Below are 14,816 nucleotides of genomic sequence, written 5' to 3'. Positions count from 1 at the left end.
AAAACAACATATATTGCAATAATCCTGTCAGGAGGTGAGCAGAACATGGATCCTTGTGGGCAGACTATCCCTGTCCAGGAAAACTGGATGGAGCAGGTGAAAAGTGAAGCTTAAGACGTCCCTGAGGTGATTGAGCATATTGTGTCCCAAAAGTGAGTCCTGGAGAGCGCCCCCTCAAAACAGCCAGCCTCCTTCTTCACAAGGGCTTATCTTGAAACCCTGAACTGTCGCTGTTAATAATGGCCAAGAGGAGACGGGCTCTGAGAGAGTCACTTTAACAGGGGAAACAATAAGAAGAGCCTGGCTGGATCCGGCCAAAGGCCCCTCGAGTCCAGCCTCCCATCCTCACAATGGCCGACTGGATGATGCCTCTCCTGGGAATCCCAAAAACAGGCCCTGAGCGCCAGAGCCACACTCTGCCCTCCTCCTGGGGTTTCCAGAAATGGGGATCCAGAAGCATGGCTGCCTCCAAATGGGGAGCAAGAGTGGAGCCATCTTGGCTGGGGGGCATCCATAGCCATCTCCTCCTCCTCCTCATGAACTTGTCTCAACCTCTTTTAAAGCCATCCAAGAGATATCCTGCAGCAACAGAACAAAATGTGAACTATTTGTCACATTTGTCGATGTTTAGGACGGGGTGAATGGCATCCTGAGCAGCATTTGCGCCTTGTTTGGGGAGGGAGGTTCAGTTTGTTGACCCTCATCCAGCCCATCGCTGACTCTAGACGCTGGTCCAACTGCCCCCCAGTCTCCCCCTTTCTGCAAATGATTATGGGGGCTGTTTTCTTCATATATGCCTTGACTATACTGTCACACAGCACCCCAGTCTCCGAGAGGGGCAAGATTCCAGGGGATCCAGGCATTTACACAGAGAGTTGGGTTTCCTTAGAAGGAGGGATGGATGAGACCGTGGTGTCTTTAGGGTGTGGGGTTTAATTGCACCTATAGACCACATGAGCCTTCGATGGAGGGGCTCACAGCATTCCCACCCCAGGAGATATTGCTTCTTCCAGAGTCACCGCCTTGGCATCCAACAGAAATCAAGCCTGGCATTGAAACAGCTTCTCCACCTGCAGCCTCTTCGTGGCTCAGCTCACACATAACGGCAAAACTTTTTGACTTTCTAACTACCAGGCAGTTTGGCGGTGAGAGCAACTTCTTTGGTTATACTAGTAAGGGTACTTAGGTGACATCTATGGCCATCATCTCACCGAGATAGTTCAACAATGGATCCCTCCATTAGCTTTCAACCTTGGCTGGATCCAGGAATTAGAAGGGACTCAGGCATCCTGCAGACTAACCCCACCCCCCAAACTCACAATAATATTTTGGCATCAGACAAGGGGAAATAGGGATGATAGAGATCATGCAGCTCGGGAAAAGAATAAATCCTAAATAATTCTTTACCTTCCGACTTCACAGCCCCCCCCCCATTAAATTCAAAGCTTCCTTGTACCTGGGCAAGGAGTGGCCACTACTTGTCTCTTTCCTGATTTCCAGCATGGTGGTCTCCCAGTGGCCACCCAGATGCCCCAGTAAGGAATCCTGCAAGGAGGACAGGAAGGACACCCAGTGAGTGGGATGCTAATGCATTTACTGCCTCTGGCAGTGGAGGAAGAAGGGAGCCAACTTTTAAGACATGTAAGGGCTTTTTTAAAAAAGGACACAGGAGGCTTTCTTGCACTGACTGTGAGAACGTTTATAGAATTTAGCAGAGTTTAAACGATTCCCTGTTTGAGTTTATGCAGCAACAAGCGGATTGCTAACTCGTTTGAGTCCTATCAATATTTATACCTTCCTGGTTGATAATCCCTTCTGTCCCTCCAAACAAAACACACATGAATCTGAATCATATTAACATCAACTACTTTACTTTCAGATTCATTCAGTTTACAGAGTTGTTCCTGAAGGCAGGCTTTAGTTACTTAACAGATAAACTAGATAGTAGTGAGTCATGAGAACACTGCATCTGAGCAAGGGCGTAGGAAGGGGGCAGTGGGGGGGCGGGTCAACCCGGGTTCCATCATAGAGGGGGGGGGTGACAAATAGTCAAGGAACAATTACTGCCCTACTAGGGCAGTTCATTTAAAATAATCTTTGTTTTTTAAATGCCTGCTCCAAGGTCTTATCTTACTGCACTAGGGATTATATAGCTAGATATGAAATTTCATGCATATCAGTTAATGTCTTGATCCTCCTCCACAAAAATAGTTGTTTACTTGGCTGTTTTCCTGTGTTGTGAAGGCTGAAATTTCAACTCAGTGAAATTTATCCCAAAGAGGATAAAATGGGCAGACTCTGGTACTCTTTTGTCGTCTCCACCCCCAATGTCTTTCTCTCTGAGCTGGCTCCCTGCCTGTTACGTTACATGCGGGGAAACCCGTGTGGGGTTCCTCTCTGTGTAAAGCCTTCAAGCTGTTCCTGCGCATGCCTGACAAATCTGCCCCATTATCAAAATTTATCTTTTCCCCCACCTCCAGTCTCTGTTGTAGTGTGTCCTGGCTGAGGGGGAAAGTAGAAGACAGATGGCCATTGGTCAAGGATGGTCTAGTTGAGATTCCTGCATTGCCCCAGGGATTTGGCTAGATGACCCTCAGGGGTCCCTTCCAACTCTACAGTTCTCTGGTGCAGGCTTGTGGAGAGGTTTAGGTACAAGTTGGATGCAAGGGGTGCATAGGGTTGCAGCCCATCTTATGCACCGTGGGCTCAGGAATAAGTCCCACTGATCATGATGAGACTAGATTGCTGCTATGCAGTCCTGTTTTCCTTTTCAGATAATACAGAGCATGGTGAAATCACAATAAATAAAACCTCCCCTTTAGTAGTTTCAAGCAGTACTACAGGTTCCACATAATATCTGTAGTGCATTGTTTACTGTGACGGCACCTGCACTTTGGAACTCCCCGCCTATTACAACAAAGCACGTGCCTTTGCTAGACTCTTTTCGGGCACCTGCTAAAAGCATTCTTCTTTAGGCAAGCATACCTAGATGCTTAGGAAGTTGAAGTAATTTTAATCTTAATATTTTAGCTTTTGTATGTTTTAAAGTAGGGTTGTTAATTTTTCTTGATTTTACTGCTGTGGTGTGGGGGGGTGCTGGTTCCCCGACAGCGGTGGGTTTTTGAGGTTTTTTGGTAAACCACTTTGCAGGTTTTTTAAAATAAATTTTATTAAATAAATAAACAATAAATATAAATAAAAGAACACAAGCCAAAACACAATTCATCCTTAGATTGAAGTATCTGTCCATAGTCGCCTACTTGTTATCAGAGGCCCAGAATCCACATTCCTTTGTAAGAAAATATGAAGTAACGTAAAACCATTTTTGCAGGCAATTTTTTTTTAAAAAATTCAATGTCGGGGGAGGGGTGACATGAAATTTTCCTCACTGGGTACCATCTGCGTTTCCTCCGCCTTTGCATCCGAGCAGTTACCAGTCAACACTCCCAGCAGCAACCCACCAACAGACAAACTGCCACATAGAGGCAGTTAGTCCTCGCGGAATGTTGGGCTTGACTTTACAGACTCAGCCCTCGAGTGCATCTCCCTGGGGATCTCACAGCCCCTCTCCCCAGTTCCAGAGAGGGGGGCAACCCAGACCCCCCCGGAGATGCGGGAATTGAACCCGGGGTCCTCCCCTGGGAAACCCCCTCCCTCCCTGCAGGTAAAGACAGGAAGAGCTGCGGGGGGGGGGAGGGAGGGAGGGAGGGAGGTGGCGATTCCCAGCGAGGAGCTGCAAGAACTTCCTCGTTCCCTCTTCAGCCTCACTCGCCACTTGTGCCTCGAGTTCTGCCCAGCGACCGATGCCGCCATCTACGCGCAGATTTCCGATTGGCGGAATATTTCCCCCTCGGCCAATCCCGGCTCGCTCTGCTGCTGGTTCCGCAGTCGGGGCAGAGAGCGGGTCTCGGAGTCGGAGGGAGGAGGAAAAGGGAGCTTCGTTTTGGGGGGGCGATGGGGGTCCTCCTCCTCCGCTGGCCCCCCCTGATCCTGGGGGCGGCTGCCCACCTGCTGCTGCTCCTGGACTGCGCAGGTAAGGACTCTGCTCTGGGGCGGGGGGAGAAAATAATCCCTTCCCAAACATCTGTTTCCCAGACTTGGGGCTTGTTTTGTATGCCGTCCGGGGCAGGGGCCGCTTCACTCCTTGGCTCGGGGCTCAAGCAAAGAACAAAACAAAGCTGGAAGGTGTTGGCAGGATCAATGGGGGGCAAAGTGACTCGCCTGTCCCCCCCCCCCCCGCAGCTTCGTGTTTGACTCTGGTTTGTGTGTTTGTGTGTGTGAGAGAGATACAGATACAGAGTCTTCGCTCGTCTATTTTTTTACCTTCCCTCTTCTAACCCTCTAACCCTCAGCCGCTCTAAAAACTCAGCTAAAAACCCTGGAGACCAGCCTGGGGGTGGGAGCTGGACGCGTGTAGAGCTGACTTCATTGCTGGGGGAAACGTCTGAATAAGGGGTCCCCACCCGCAATTCCCAATGTTGTTTTGTTCAGGAGTTCCCTTTCACAGGCACGTGAATTATCAGGTTCTTCTGCTTTACAGTTGTAATCCCCCCCCCCCCAAAAGAAACCGCTTTCCTGTTGCCGGTCAAATGGGAAAAAGGTAAAAGGCGGATCTAGATGGATCCTCATGAATTCATATGATTTTTTTCATTCAAATTAAATAAAACCACCATGATACTGTAGACCACACACCCACTGTTTTGGGGGGCCGCAGGGGCGCAAAAACATGGTTAAAAAACACGGATCCTCATGGATCCTCATGATTTTTGCACTAGATCAGCCGAAAGTCACCATCAGATCAAACATCATCGCCATGGGAACAGCATCCACCACAAAAATCATGAGGATCCACGGCTTCCTGGCGAAACCGTGGCCCAAAAACGTGGTTTCGAAGCACGGATCTTCATGGATCCTCATGATTTTTGCACTAGATCAGCCCACAGTCACCATCAGATCAAACATCATGGCCATGGGCACAGCATGCAACATAAAAATCACGGCTCCACGGCTTCCTGGCGAAACCGTGGCCCAAAAACGTGGTTTTGAAGCACGGATCCTCATGGATCTTCACGCTTTTTGCATTGGACCACCCAAACTCACTGTCAAATAACACGTCATAGTCAGGGGCACAGCCTGCACCACAGAAAACTCGGATCCACGGCTTCCTGGTCGTACCGTGGCCCAAAAACGTGGTTTTGAAGCACGGATCCTCATGGATCTTCACGCTTTTTGCATTGGACGAACCCAAACTCACCGTCAAATGACACATCATAACCAGCGGCACAGCCTGCACCACAAAAAACTCAGATCCACGCCCGCATGGCCATACCGTGGCCCAAAAACGTGGTTTTGAAGCACGGATCCTCATGGATCCTCACGCTTTTTGCATTGGGCCAACCCAAACTCAACGTCAGATCATGCGTCATAGCCAGGAGCACAGCCTGCACCACAAAAATCACGGATCCACGGTTATCTGGCCACTCCATGGCCCATAAACGTGGTTTTGAAGCACGGATCCTCACGGATCCTAACACTTTTTGCACTGGGCCAACCTAAACTCACCGTCAAATGACACATCATGGCCAGGGGCACAGCCTACACAACAAAAAACTCAGATCCACGGTTATCTGGCAACGCCATGGCCCAAAAACGTGGTTTTGAAGGTCGGATCCTCATGCTTTTTGCATTGGGACAACCCAAACTCAACGTCAGATCACACGTCATAGCAAGGAGCACAGCTTGCACCACAAAAAACTCGGATCCACAGCTTCCTGGACACTCCATGGCCCAAAAACGTGGTTTGCTTGTGCTTTGCTTGTGCTTTGCTTGTGTGTTCCAGCATGGCAGGGGGTTGGACTAGATGGCCCTTGCGGTCTCTTCCAGCTCTATGATTTTATGATTCTATGACACTAGCTAGTATGCTGCACTGTTCCATTAGATAGATATTGTTGCTATTTTTTAAGCTAAAGGTTATGTATAGCTGCCATCTATTAGTCTTTGAGCCAGTGTGGTGTGGTGGTTAAGAGCGGTGGACTCATAATCTGGTGAGCTGGGTTCGCTTCCCCGCTCCTCCACATGCAGCTCCTCACAGGGTGTCTGTTGTGGGGGAGGAAGGGAAAGGAGATTGTTAGCTGCTTTGAGGCTCCTTAAGGGGAGTGAAAGGCGGAATATCAAGTCCAAACTCTTCTTCCAAACACTTTGTAATAGTGACATTTCCCATAAATATGCTGAGACACAACTGAATAATAATAATGTTATAGATTTCAATGGGATTCATGGAAGGGCCAAGTTTATTCAGCAGTTTAAATAAATGGGGCATAGAAGTGCTTAACTGGTTCTTGAGCAGGGCCAAAACCTGGGGGAAGGAATCTTCAGTCTCTGTAGCAAACAGCAGGCACAACAACATTTTGTATGGAATGCAGAGCCAGTTCTTCTCTTAAAAAAAAAAAATTATTAACAAACCAATCAAATCACATTAATTCCAAATTATACCAATACATAATAAACTCCAAATATTTCCAAATATTTAGCCAAATTTTAAATTTTTGTTGGGGGTACCCATGCTTCGAGCTCAAAAAGGGTCCAATCCTCTCATATTTGTGCTGCTTTGATGTTCAGAGTTCTATCTTTCCATCTCTTTGTTGTTATCCTTTACCAATCGTCTTCCAATCTTGTTGTTGTTATCGTTTTTTTCTTTTCTTTATAACCTCTGAAAGTCTCCACAAGTGAGTTGAAACAAACATTATTATAGTCCTGTGTGGATTTTCACCTTAATCCAAAGGTCCTGTTCGAACGGCAGATGCCATTTCAGCGTTTCCATAAAATACAGTCTAAACGTCTGCTCATTAACTTTCCCAGACCTGTTGCTCCGACATCAATCTTTTCAGGGGAGTTCTTGCCAAGTCAAACGTAGAACTCAGATATGATAGCAAAGCCGTGGCTTCCTCCCCCTCTTGACCGTAAATCCTGCAACAAAGCCTGTCTCGTCATGGCGGTTCTCCATTAGAACTGCGTCATCCAAAAGCCTTTCATTTGCTTTCCAGATCTTCCACAAAACAAAGCCTTTAGTCAATGATTCATTTCCACACAGTTTATTATTCTATCTCTCTTGTTATCTGTTATGCGACGGTTCTTCTTAGGGAGGGGTTGTTAGGTAAATCACATAGAAGAAAAGAAGAAAAGTCCCCCCCCTTTCCACTCCGTTTCAACATACCGACATCTTTGATGTAATCTTCTTTAATCTAGTTTTCTGTTCAATCCAACCCGTCACTCAGCTTCTCAGAGGTCGATTCAGTTAGCAGTTAAAACTCCCTTTCTTTCGCTCGAAACATGTGCATTTACTCTTCTCTAATTGTTTATCTTGAGCCTGCAACTAGGATCGCGATCAGAAGTAGTGTCCGGGAGAGCCAAAAACTCACACAAGGGCTTTCCGTCCAGTGCCCTCACCCCCTCCTTCTTTCGAACTCGGGGGTGATTTATAGGCATCCGCGGACGAGGCAGCGTTTTCCCATTCCCCCTGGGAAAACCCGGGAGGCTAATTACTCCCATATTAGCCTCTTAATTACCTCGTGTGAGCCGGAGAGATGGTATTGCCGGCCATCTTCCAATGCGCCCCTAGCGGCCCCCCGAGCCAGTTCTTCTCATAAGCAAGCAAGGGGAGCCCTGAGGTGCTGGTTGCACCACTAGAACTGGCGGCATGGTGTGAGCACCAAGGTTGGTTTTGCTCTCTGCATTTTTCCTGAAGTTGTTGAGCTGTGAAAACCATGTCCACTGTCCCCCTAGGAGGCTGAAAACCATTTTGGGATTCAGGAAGGGTCACCTCGGATAATGTTAAGAGACGGTTTGCTAAGATCCTTGCAAGAATTTTGCCAGCCACAGCTAATAGAGAGATGCCTCTATAGTTTCTGCAATCAGTTCTGTCACCTTTTTTAAAAGAGATTGATAATTTTGGCATCCCTGAAGTCTGCTGGGATTGCTTCTCTCTCCCAGATTTCTTTGATGAGCTTGTGAAGTTGTTGTGTAAGTTCAGTTCCACCCACTTTGAAGATTTCAGCAGGTATCCCATCAGGTCCACTGGCTTTGTTGTTTTTCACTTGGTTAATAGCTGTACGCAACTCTCCCAGATTTGGAGATACAGCAAGCTCATCTCTGATTTGTTTTTGTGGGATTTGTGAGAGGACCTCAGCAGCTATGGGGGAGTTGTGGTTAAGGAGATGTTGGTAGTGTCCTTTCCAGCACAGTGCAAAAGCTTCTTTATCTTTTAGAAGTGTGGTACCATCTGCTGAGCGTAGGGGGCATATGCCATGATTTATTGGTCCATAGATGGTCTTTGTGGCTTTAAAGAAACTCTGTGCATCATGAGTGTCAGCTAAGTGCTGGATCTCTTGAGCTTTTTTTTTTATCCACCAGGTGTTTTTTAGTTCTCTGGTTCTTAGCATTGGCATAGGGTTTTTTTCTTAGTGGCACAGTTTCTTTCTCTTTGCCAGATCTGAAATGCCTTCCTTTTCTTGTCAATCATGCATTCAATCTCACTGTCATTCTCATCAAACCAGTCCTGGTGTTTCTTGGTTTGGTATCCAATAGTTTGTTCACAGACTGCAATAACGGATGTTTTTGTTGGAGTATTGCCAGGGAGACAGAGGCATCAGGCCTCCACGCCGTCTCCGGACGATCACCGGTCTCCCGTGGAAACAGCATCAGTCAATTAGCGACATGAGCCTCAGACACATTCCAAGACTCATGCACGCCCTTTTCAGCAGTCTCCGCAACGGAAGATTCAGACAGAAGAGCATATTTACAGCTTTATTCAACATAGGTCAGAACAAAGGAAAAACATGACTGCTTGCATCCCTGTCGAGGAAACAGCCAGAACAAAAGCTATATACAAAACGGAAGTTCCCAGTGAGAACAGTGCTGGGAGTAAACAGGCATGTGACACACAACAATCATGCCTGACTCTTTTAAGGAGGAACAGAACTATATCCTAACAGTTTTTAGCTTGGTCCAGTGTTCCTCGATGTTATCAGGGAATTCTGAAAGCAGGTGGTCCTTAAGAGTCATTTAGAAGCAGTCCCGCTTAATGGGAACTTGAAGGGCTTGAGTGTTCATTTTGCGCCTTGGTTTTCTTCCCTGAAGCCTGCGTTGAGGTATAATCTTGATAGCCATCGTGGCGTGTATTAGTTGGTGATCTGTCCAGCAGTCGTCGGCGCTCGTCATAGCTCTGGCAAGGAGCACATCACATTGATCTTTAGCACGGACAATAACATAGTCTAAGAGGTGCCAGTGGTTTGACCGAGGATGCCTCCATGAAGTTTTAAATTTATTTTTCTGTCAAAAGAGTGTTTTGGTAATAACAAGGTTGTGCGCTGCACATATCGTCAAAAGTAAGATTCCATTCTGGTTGCTGTTGCCAACTCCTTCTTTCCCAATAGTCCCAGGCCACAGATCGAAATCTCACCCAACTCTTGCATTAAAATCACCCAGGAGGATAATTTTATCTTTCTTAGGCGTCTCTGATAGGATGGTATCCAGCTGAGAGTAAAAATTTTCTTTAATGTCTTCATCGGCATCCAGTGTTGGTACATAAGTGCTGATTATAGTGATCTGTTGGTTTTTTGTGAGTTTTATTCGAAGGGTTGAGACTCGCTCATTAATGCCAGTAGGGACTTCTGACAGGAGCTTCACAAGGTCGTTTTTCATAGCGAAGCCTACCCATGTATTCAATGTTCTTGTTCATATAGACCTTTCCAGAAGAATGTGTAGCCTCCTTTTTCTTCCTTCAGTTGTCCTTCGCCTGCTCTTTGAGAGTCTTGAAACGCTGCAATATCGATGTTAAAACGTCGCAGCTCTCTTGCAATGATGGCAGTTCTGCGTTTAGGACGTTCGCTGTCTGTGTTATCTGACAAAGTCCATATATTCCATGTTCCAAAGTTCAATTGTCTTTTACGACCCCTGGGTGGTGACTCCACTGGGCGCGGTAATCCAGTCAGGGAAAAAGGGAGGCAGACTATGTTTAGGGCACCGTTTCCAGCCACTCCCTCTTTTCGGGGTGAGCAGAGTGGATCCTAAAAAGGGCTGCTCAGTCATGGATACAGCTGCCGAGCTGCTCAACTGCCTCATTGCTTGAGTCAGAACGACTGAATCTGTATCCACCGCCCATGTGTCAATTCATGACTAGGGGCTTCCAGATTTCACATTCCTGCCCCCGTAGCCATTTGCTGATCACAATGGGAGGTTGGGGTTGGGTTGGGTTTTTGGAAGATGCCTGTGCGTGAATTTCTTTTATGTGTGCAGATCAGTGCATGCTGACCAACGCACAGTCTTTGCAGTAGGGCTCTGTTCTGATGGCATGAGTAGTCACAACAAATTGGTGGATCCTATCTGCTGCAGCCTTCACCCGCCTTCACAGGCGTTGTAACACACTGCTTGTTATCACCCGCCTGTTCTGCCGTTGAGGACTTCTTGGATCATTCTTTGTCTAGCTCCTTCCCTGTTATGTACTAAGCTTGGATCCTAGAACAATAGACAGGTAGGATCCTAGAATGCAAGAACTGATTGGCTTGCAGGAGAAGACCAATCAGGCTCCAGGAGGGAAGCAGAACCAGCCAGTCAGACGGGACTCATTGTGTAAATAATGTATATAAAAGCCTGAGGTTTGGGGCAAAATTCAGTCACTGTTTTACAAGCTGCAATAAAGAGCATGAAATCACTACAGGACTCTGAGCATATTTAATTTTCTTTGACCTTACCACCTCGGGTGACCCTGCTGGGAGTACGAGATTCCCAACGGCTTCGCTCACAAGGGTCATAGGAATGTGCAAGCCCACTCACCACGACAAGTGAGAGAACTGAGATAGATTGCACCGAGCCCTGGTCTCATTAGACAAAGCGTTCCACCAAAAAGGCTCTGGCTCTGGTTGAGGACAGCTGGATATGTTTTGGGCCAGGGACCACCAGTAGGTTGCTGTCAGATGAGCGTCACACTCATGGGGGGGGGGTGTATTGGAAGATAATTCCCACAGATAAGAAAGGTCACAGCCTGTTTAGGGCTTTAAAGATTAGCACCAAAACCTTGAACCTGATTCGATACTCCACCTGGAGCCAATACAGCTGATGAACAACCAACTGAATGTGGGCTCTCCACAAAGTCCAAGTAAGAACTCATACATCTGCATTTTAGACCATTTGGAGTTTCTGGAGCAGTCTCAAGGGTAGCCCTGCATCTCTCTCTCTCTCTCTCTCTCTCTCTCTCTCTCTCTCTCTCTCACTCTCTCTCTCTCTATCACATTTATACCCTGCCCTCCCCGGCTCAGGTGTACAGCAAGTTAAAGTAGTCTAGTCTGCAGGTGGCTACTGCATGGATCACCATGGCTAGGTTGGAAAGGGACAGGTACGGTACCAATCGCCTAACCTGACATAGATTAAAAAATGGCAGTTTGCTACATTTGTGACCAATGCCTCCATAGAGACAGAAGCATCCAGGATCACACTGGGACTCCTGATGGCGGCTACAGGTGACTAATGCGCCCCATGAAGAGCTGGGAGCTGGCAAACCGAACCGAAATCATTCTGGCCCAGCCATTGGATGACCATCTTTAATGGATAGAGATTCAGCCGACTCCATTTCCTCCATCCCAGCACACCCACCTAAAAATTGGCCAATATATCCAGGGTAGCATCTGGCCAGGGCCATGAAGCAGTAGATCCATGATGTTTGGGTCAGATCTGTGGTTATCTACAAGATATTTGAATAAAGGGTGAATTTGGGGTTCCCTATTGCAAAAAGTGTGATGATCCATGAGGATCCGTGCTTCAAAACCACGTTTTTGGGCCATAGTATGACCAGGAAGGCATGGATCTGAGTTTTTTGTGGTGCAGGCTGTGCCCCTGGCTATGATGTGTGTTTTGATAGTGAGTTTCAGGTGGCCCAGGGCAAAACGTGTGAGGATCCATGAGGATCCGTGCTTCAAAACCACGTTTTTGGGCCATGGAGTGTCCAGGAAGCCGTGGATCCGGGTTTTTCATGGTGCAAGCTGTGCTCCTGGCTATGACGCGTGATCTGACATTGAATTTGGGTTGGCCCAATGCAAAAAGCATGAGGATCCATGAGGAACCATGCTTCGAAACCATGTTTTTGGTCCACGGTTTCGCCAGGAAGCCGTGGATCTGTGATTTTTGTGTTGCATGCTGTGCCCATGGCCATGATATTTGATCTGATGGTGACTGTGGGCTGATCTAGTGCAAAAATCATGAGGATCCATGAGGATCCGTGCTTCAAAAGCACGTTTTTGGGCCACGGTATGCCAGGCAGGCGTGGATCTGAGTTTTTTGTGGTGCAGGCTGTGCCCCTGGCTATGATATGTGATTTGACGGTGAGTTTGGGCTGGCCCAATGCGAAAAGCGTGAGGATCCATGAGGATCCGTGCTTCAAAACCACGTTTTTGGGCCACGGTTTTGCCAGGAAGCCGTGGATCCGTGATTTTTGTGTTGCATGCTATGCCCATGGCCATGATGTTTGATCTGATGGTGACTTTGGGCTGATCTGGTGCAAAAATCATGAGGATCCATGAGGATCCATGCTTCGAAACCACGTTTTTGAGCCACGGTATGGCTAGGCAGACGTGGATCTGAGTTTTTTGTGGTGCAGGCTGTGCCCCTGGCTATGATATGATGTTTGACAGTGTTTTAGGGGTTGCCCAGTGCAAAATGCTTGAGGATCCATGAGGATACGTGCTTCAAAACGTTTTTGGGCCACGGTTTCGCCAGGAAGCCGTGGATCCGTGATTTTTGTGGTGGATGCTGTTCCCATGGCCATGATGTTTGATCTGATGGTGACTTTGGGCTGATCTAGTGCAAAAATCATGAGGATCCATGAGGATCCGTTTTTTTAACCATGTTTTTGCGCCATTGCGGCACCATGAAACAGTGGATGCGTGATTTTTTTTATTCTGCCTACAGACTAAGATGTGGTCTACAGTATCATGGTGTTTTTATTTTGTTTCAATATAAAAATCATATGAATTCATGAGGATCCATGCCTCGGATCCATGTTTTTGTGGTGCTGCAGCACGGCAAAGTGTTGGATCCACGTTTTTTATAGTCCAGTCTGTAGTCCTGCCTTCCAGGTGTGATTTGACACTGCATTTGTTGGAGTTATTTTTTAAAAAGTGGAGGATCCGTGTAGATCCGCCTTTTACGCAGACCCTCAAAAATGTAGGTTTCCTAAATTATGCAGGGGGCTTCTTTCTGCTGTTTCTGTACAGCCCCTTGTTCACGACGGGCACAAACAACTCCTGAGAAACGAAAGGGGGGGGGGGCTCCAACCTACAGCCCGGTTCCCCTTGAATATCCCCTCCTTTATATTCTCCTTCCCCCCCAAAAAAAATAATTCAAAAAAGTTGGAGTCTTTGCCTGGCTTCTGGGGCTCCTAGACATGAATTTCCCTTGCTCAGAATATTCCTGCTCCCTCAGCCCACCAGTCGACTGGCTCTGCATACTATTCAAGGATTTATCACTATTAAATTCTTAATTCCACATTCCTGATTGCTGCCTTTGGTGTTTTTCTCCTTTTGGGGTTGCCACTCATGTTCTCTGTTTAACTAAAAAAATGTATATCCTACTTTTACCTGGAACCATTAACAAGAGCAATAATTCAGGATGAGCATATCAAGGGTGTAAAGCACAACAAAGATAATTACAAAATTGTATTATTTGCCGACGATATCCTTACAAAACCAGAAGATACAATTCCAAAAATTATGGAGAAAATAAAAACCTTTGGCAGAATATTGGGATATTCTATAAATTGGACAAAATCAGAGATTTTACCAATTGGGCCAAGGGCTACATTGTTTAGAAACCATAAATTTCAGATGTGCAAAGACCTTATTAAATCCGTGGGTATAATGATTTCATCAGATATAGACCAAATTGTAAAATTAAATTTGAATCAAATTATGAGATTTCTTTTGATATTGAAAGGTGGGGACCTCTAGACCTTTCCCTTTGGGGAAAGGTCAATGTCCTCAAAATGAATGTTGTTCCAAAGCTTTCATACATTCTTAGAAGATTACCAATACATATTCCCAAATTTTACTTCCAAAAATTAAATCAACTATGTAGATCGTGCCTGTGGCGTACAATGCCACCAAACGTATCACTACATAAAATGCAACTTCCAACTAAGGAAGGTGGCTTTGGGCTCCCAAATCTGGAACTGTATCACCAAGCTTACCTGCTGAGTAAGACTAATGATTAGAGAGCTAGCAGGAATCCCAATTGGGCTACTCTCAAATATAGTTTCTTTGAACCTCTTGTAGGGTGGACTAAACTTGGCTCCAGTTTTATGAAATATCCTATTATGCTGGAGACTATTAAAACACCTATAAAAATTTGGATGACTATAAATATAAATAATAAGGATGACCCCTATCAGCATGAGAAATTAACAATATGGGCAAACCCAAAATTAAAAATTGGAAATCAAGTAATAATTTGGCAAAATTGGATGAAAAAAGGTATTTTGACATTGAATCAATTAATTGAGGAAAATTACAAATTTGTGGAATATAAGACTTTACAAGTAAAGTATGGATTAACCAGTGAAACACAATGGCAATACATCCAATTGAAACATATGTCGGAAAGGCAGTTTGACCCTGACGCTATAGCAGCATCTGAAAAACCCATGCTGCTACAATATTTAATCTTGCACTATATAAAACCCTACTCAACAGGAAGAAATATGATTTAGAATATGATAGACAAAAATGGAGTGAAGAGTTAGGGGTACAGATAACAAATGATATATGGGAGTC

The 14,816-nt window shown here is 46.1% G+C and overlaps 2 protein-coding genes and 1 pseudogene across 3 annotated transcripts in view; all 3 read left to right on the top strand.

The window, feature by feature from the left end:
• LOC308469856 (major histocompatibility complex class I-related gene protein-like) overlaps positions 1-14,816 on the top strand; it is a 116,086-nt gene that overhangs the window by 77,571 nt on the left and 23,699 nt on the right.
• LOC308469927 (major histocompatibility complex class I-related gene protein-like) overlaps positions 1-14,816 on the top strand; it is a 72,735-nt pseudogene that overhangs the window by 37,272 nt on the left and 20,647 nt on the right. The gene's annotated exons all lie outside the window — the stretch shown is intronic.
• LOC308469951 (major histocompatibility complex class I-related gene protein-like) overlaps positions 3,876-14,816 on the top strand; it is a 29,762-nt gene continuing 18,821 nt past the window's right edge. Inside the window, exon 1 of the mRNA XM_080993094.1 lies at positions 3,876-4,033. Within this exon, the coding sequence (XP_080849220.1) occupies positions 3,955-4,033 (79 nt within the window). The 5' untranslated portion in view covers positions 3,876-3,954. The remainder of the gene's footprint in view (positions 4,034-14,816) is intronic.

Source organism: Podarcis pityusensis (genome assembly GCF_964106645.2).
Source record: "Podarcis pityusensis genome assembly, chromosome: 2".
NCBI classification, from domain to species: Eukaryota; Metazoa; Chordata; class Lepidosauria; order Squamata; family Lacertidae; genus Podarcis; species Podarcis pityusensis.
Note: the sequence above shows the minus strand (reverse complement) of the source record. Positions and strands in the feature narration are given on the sequence as shown.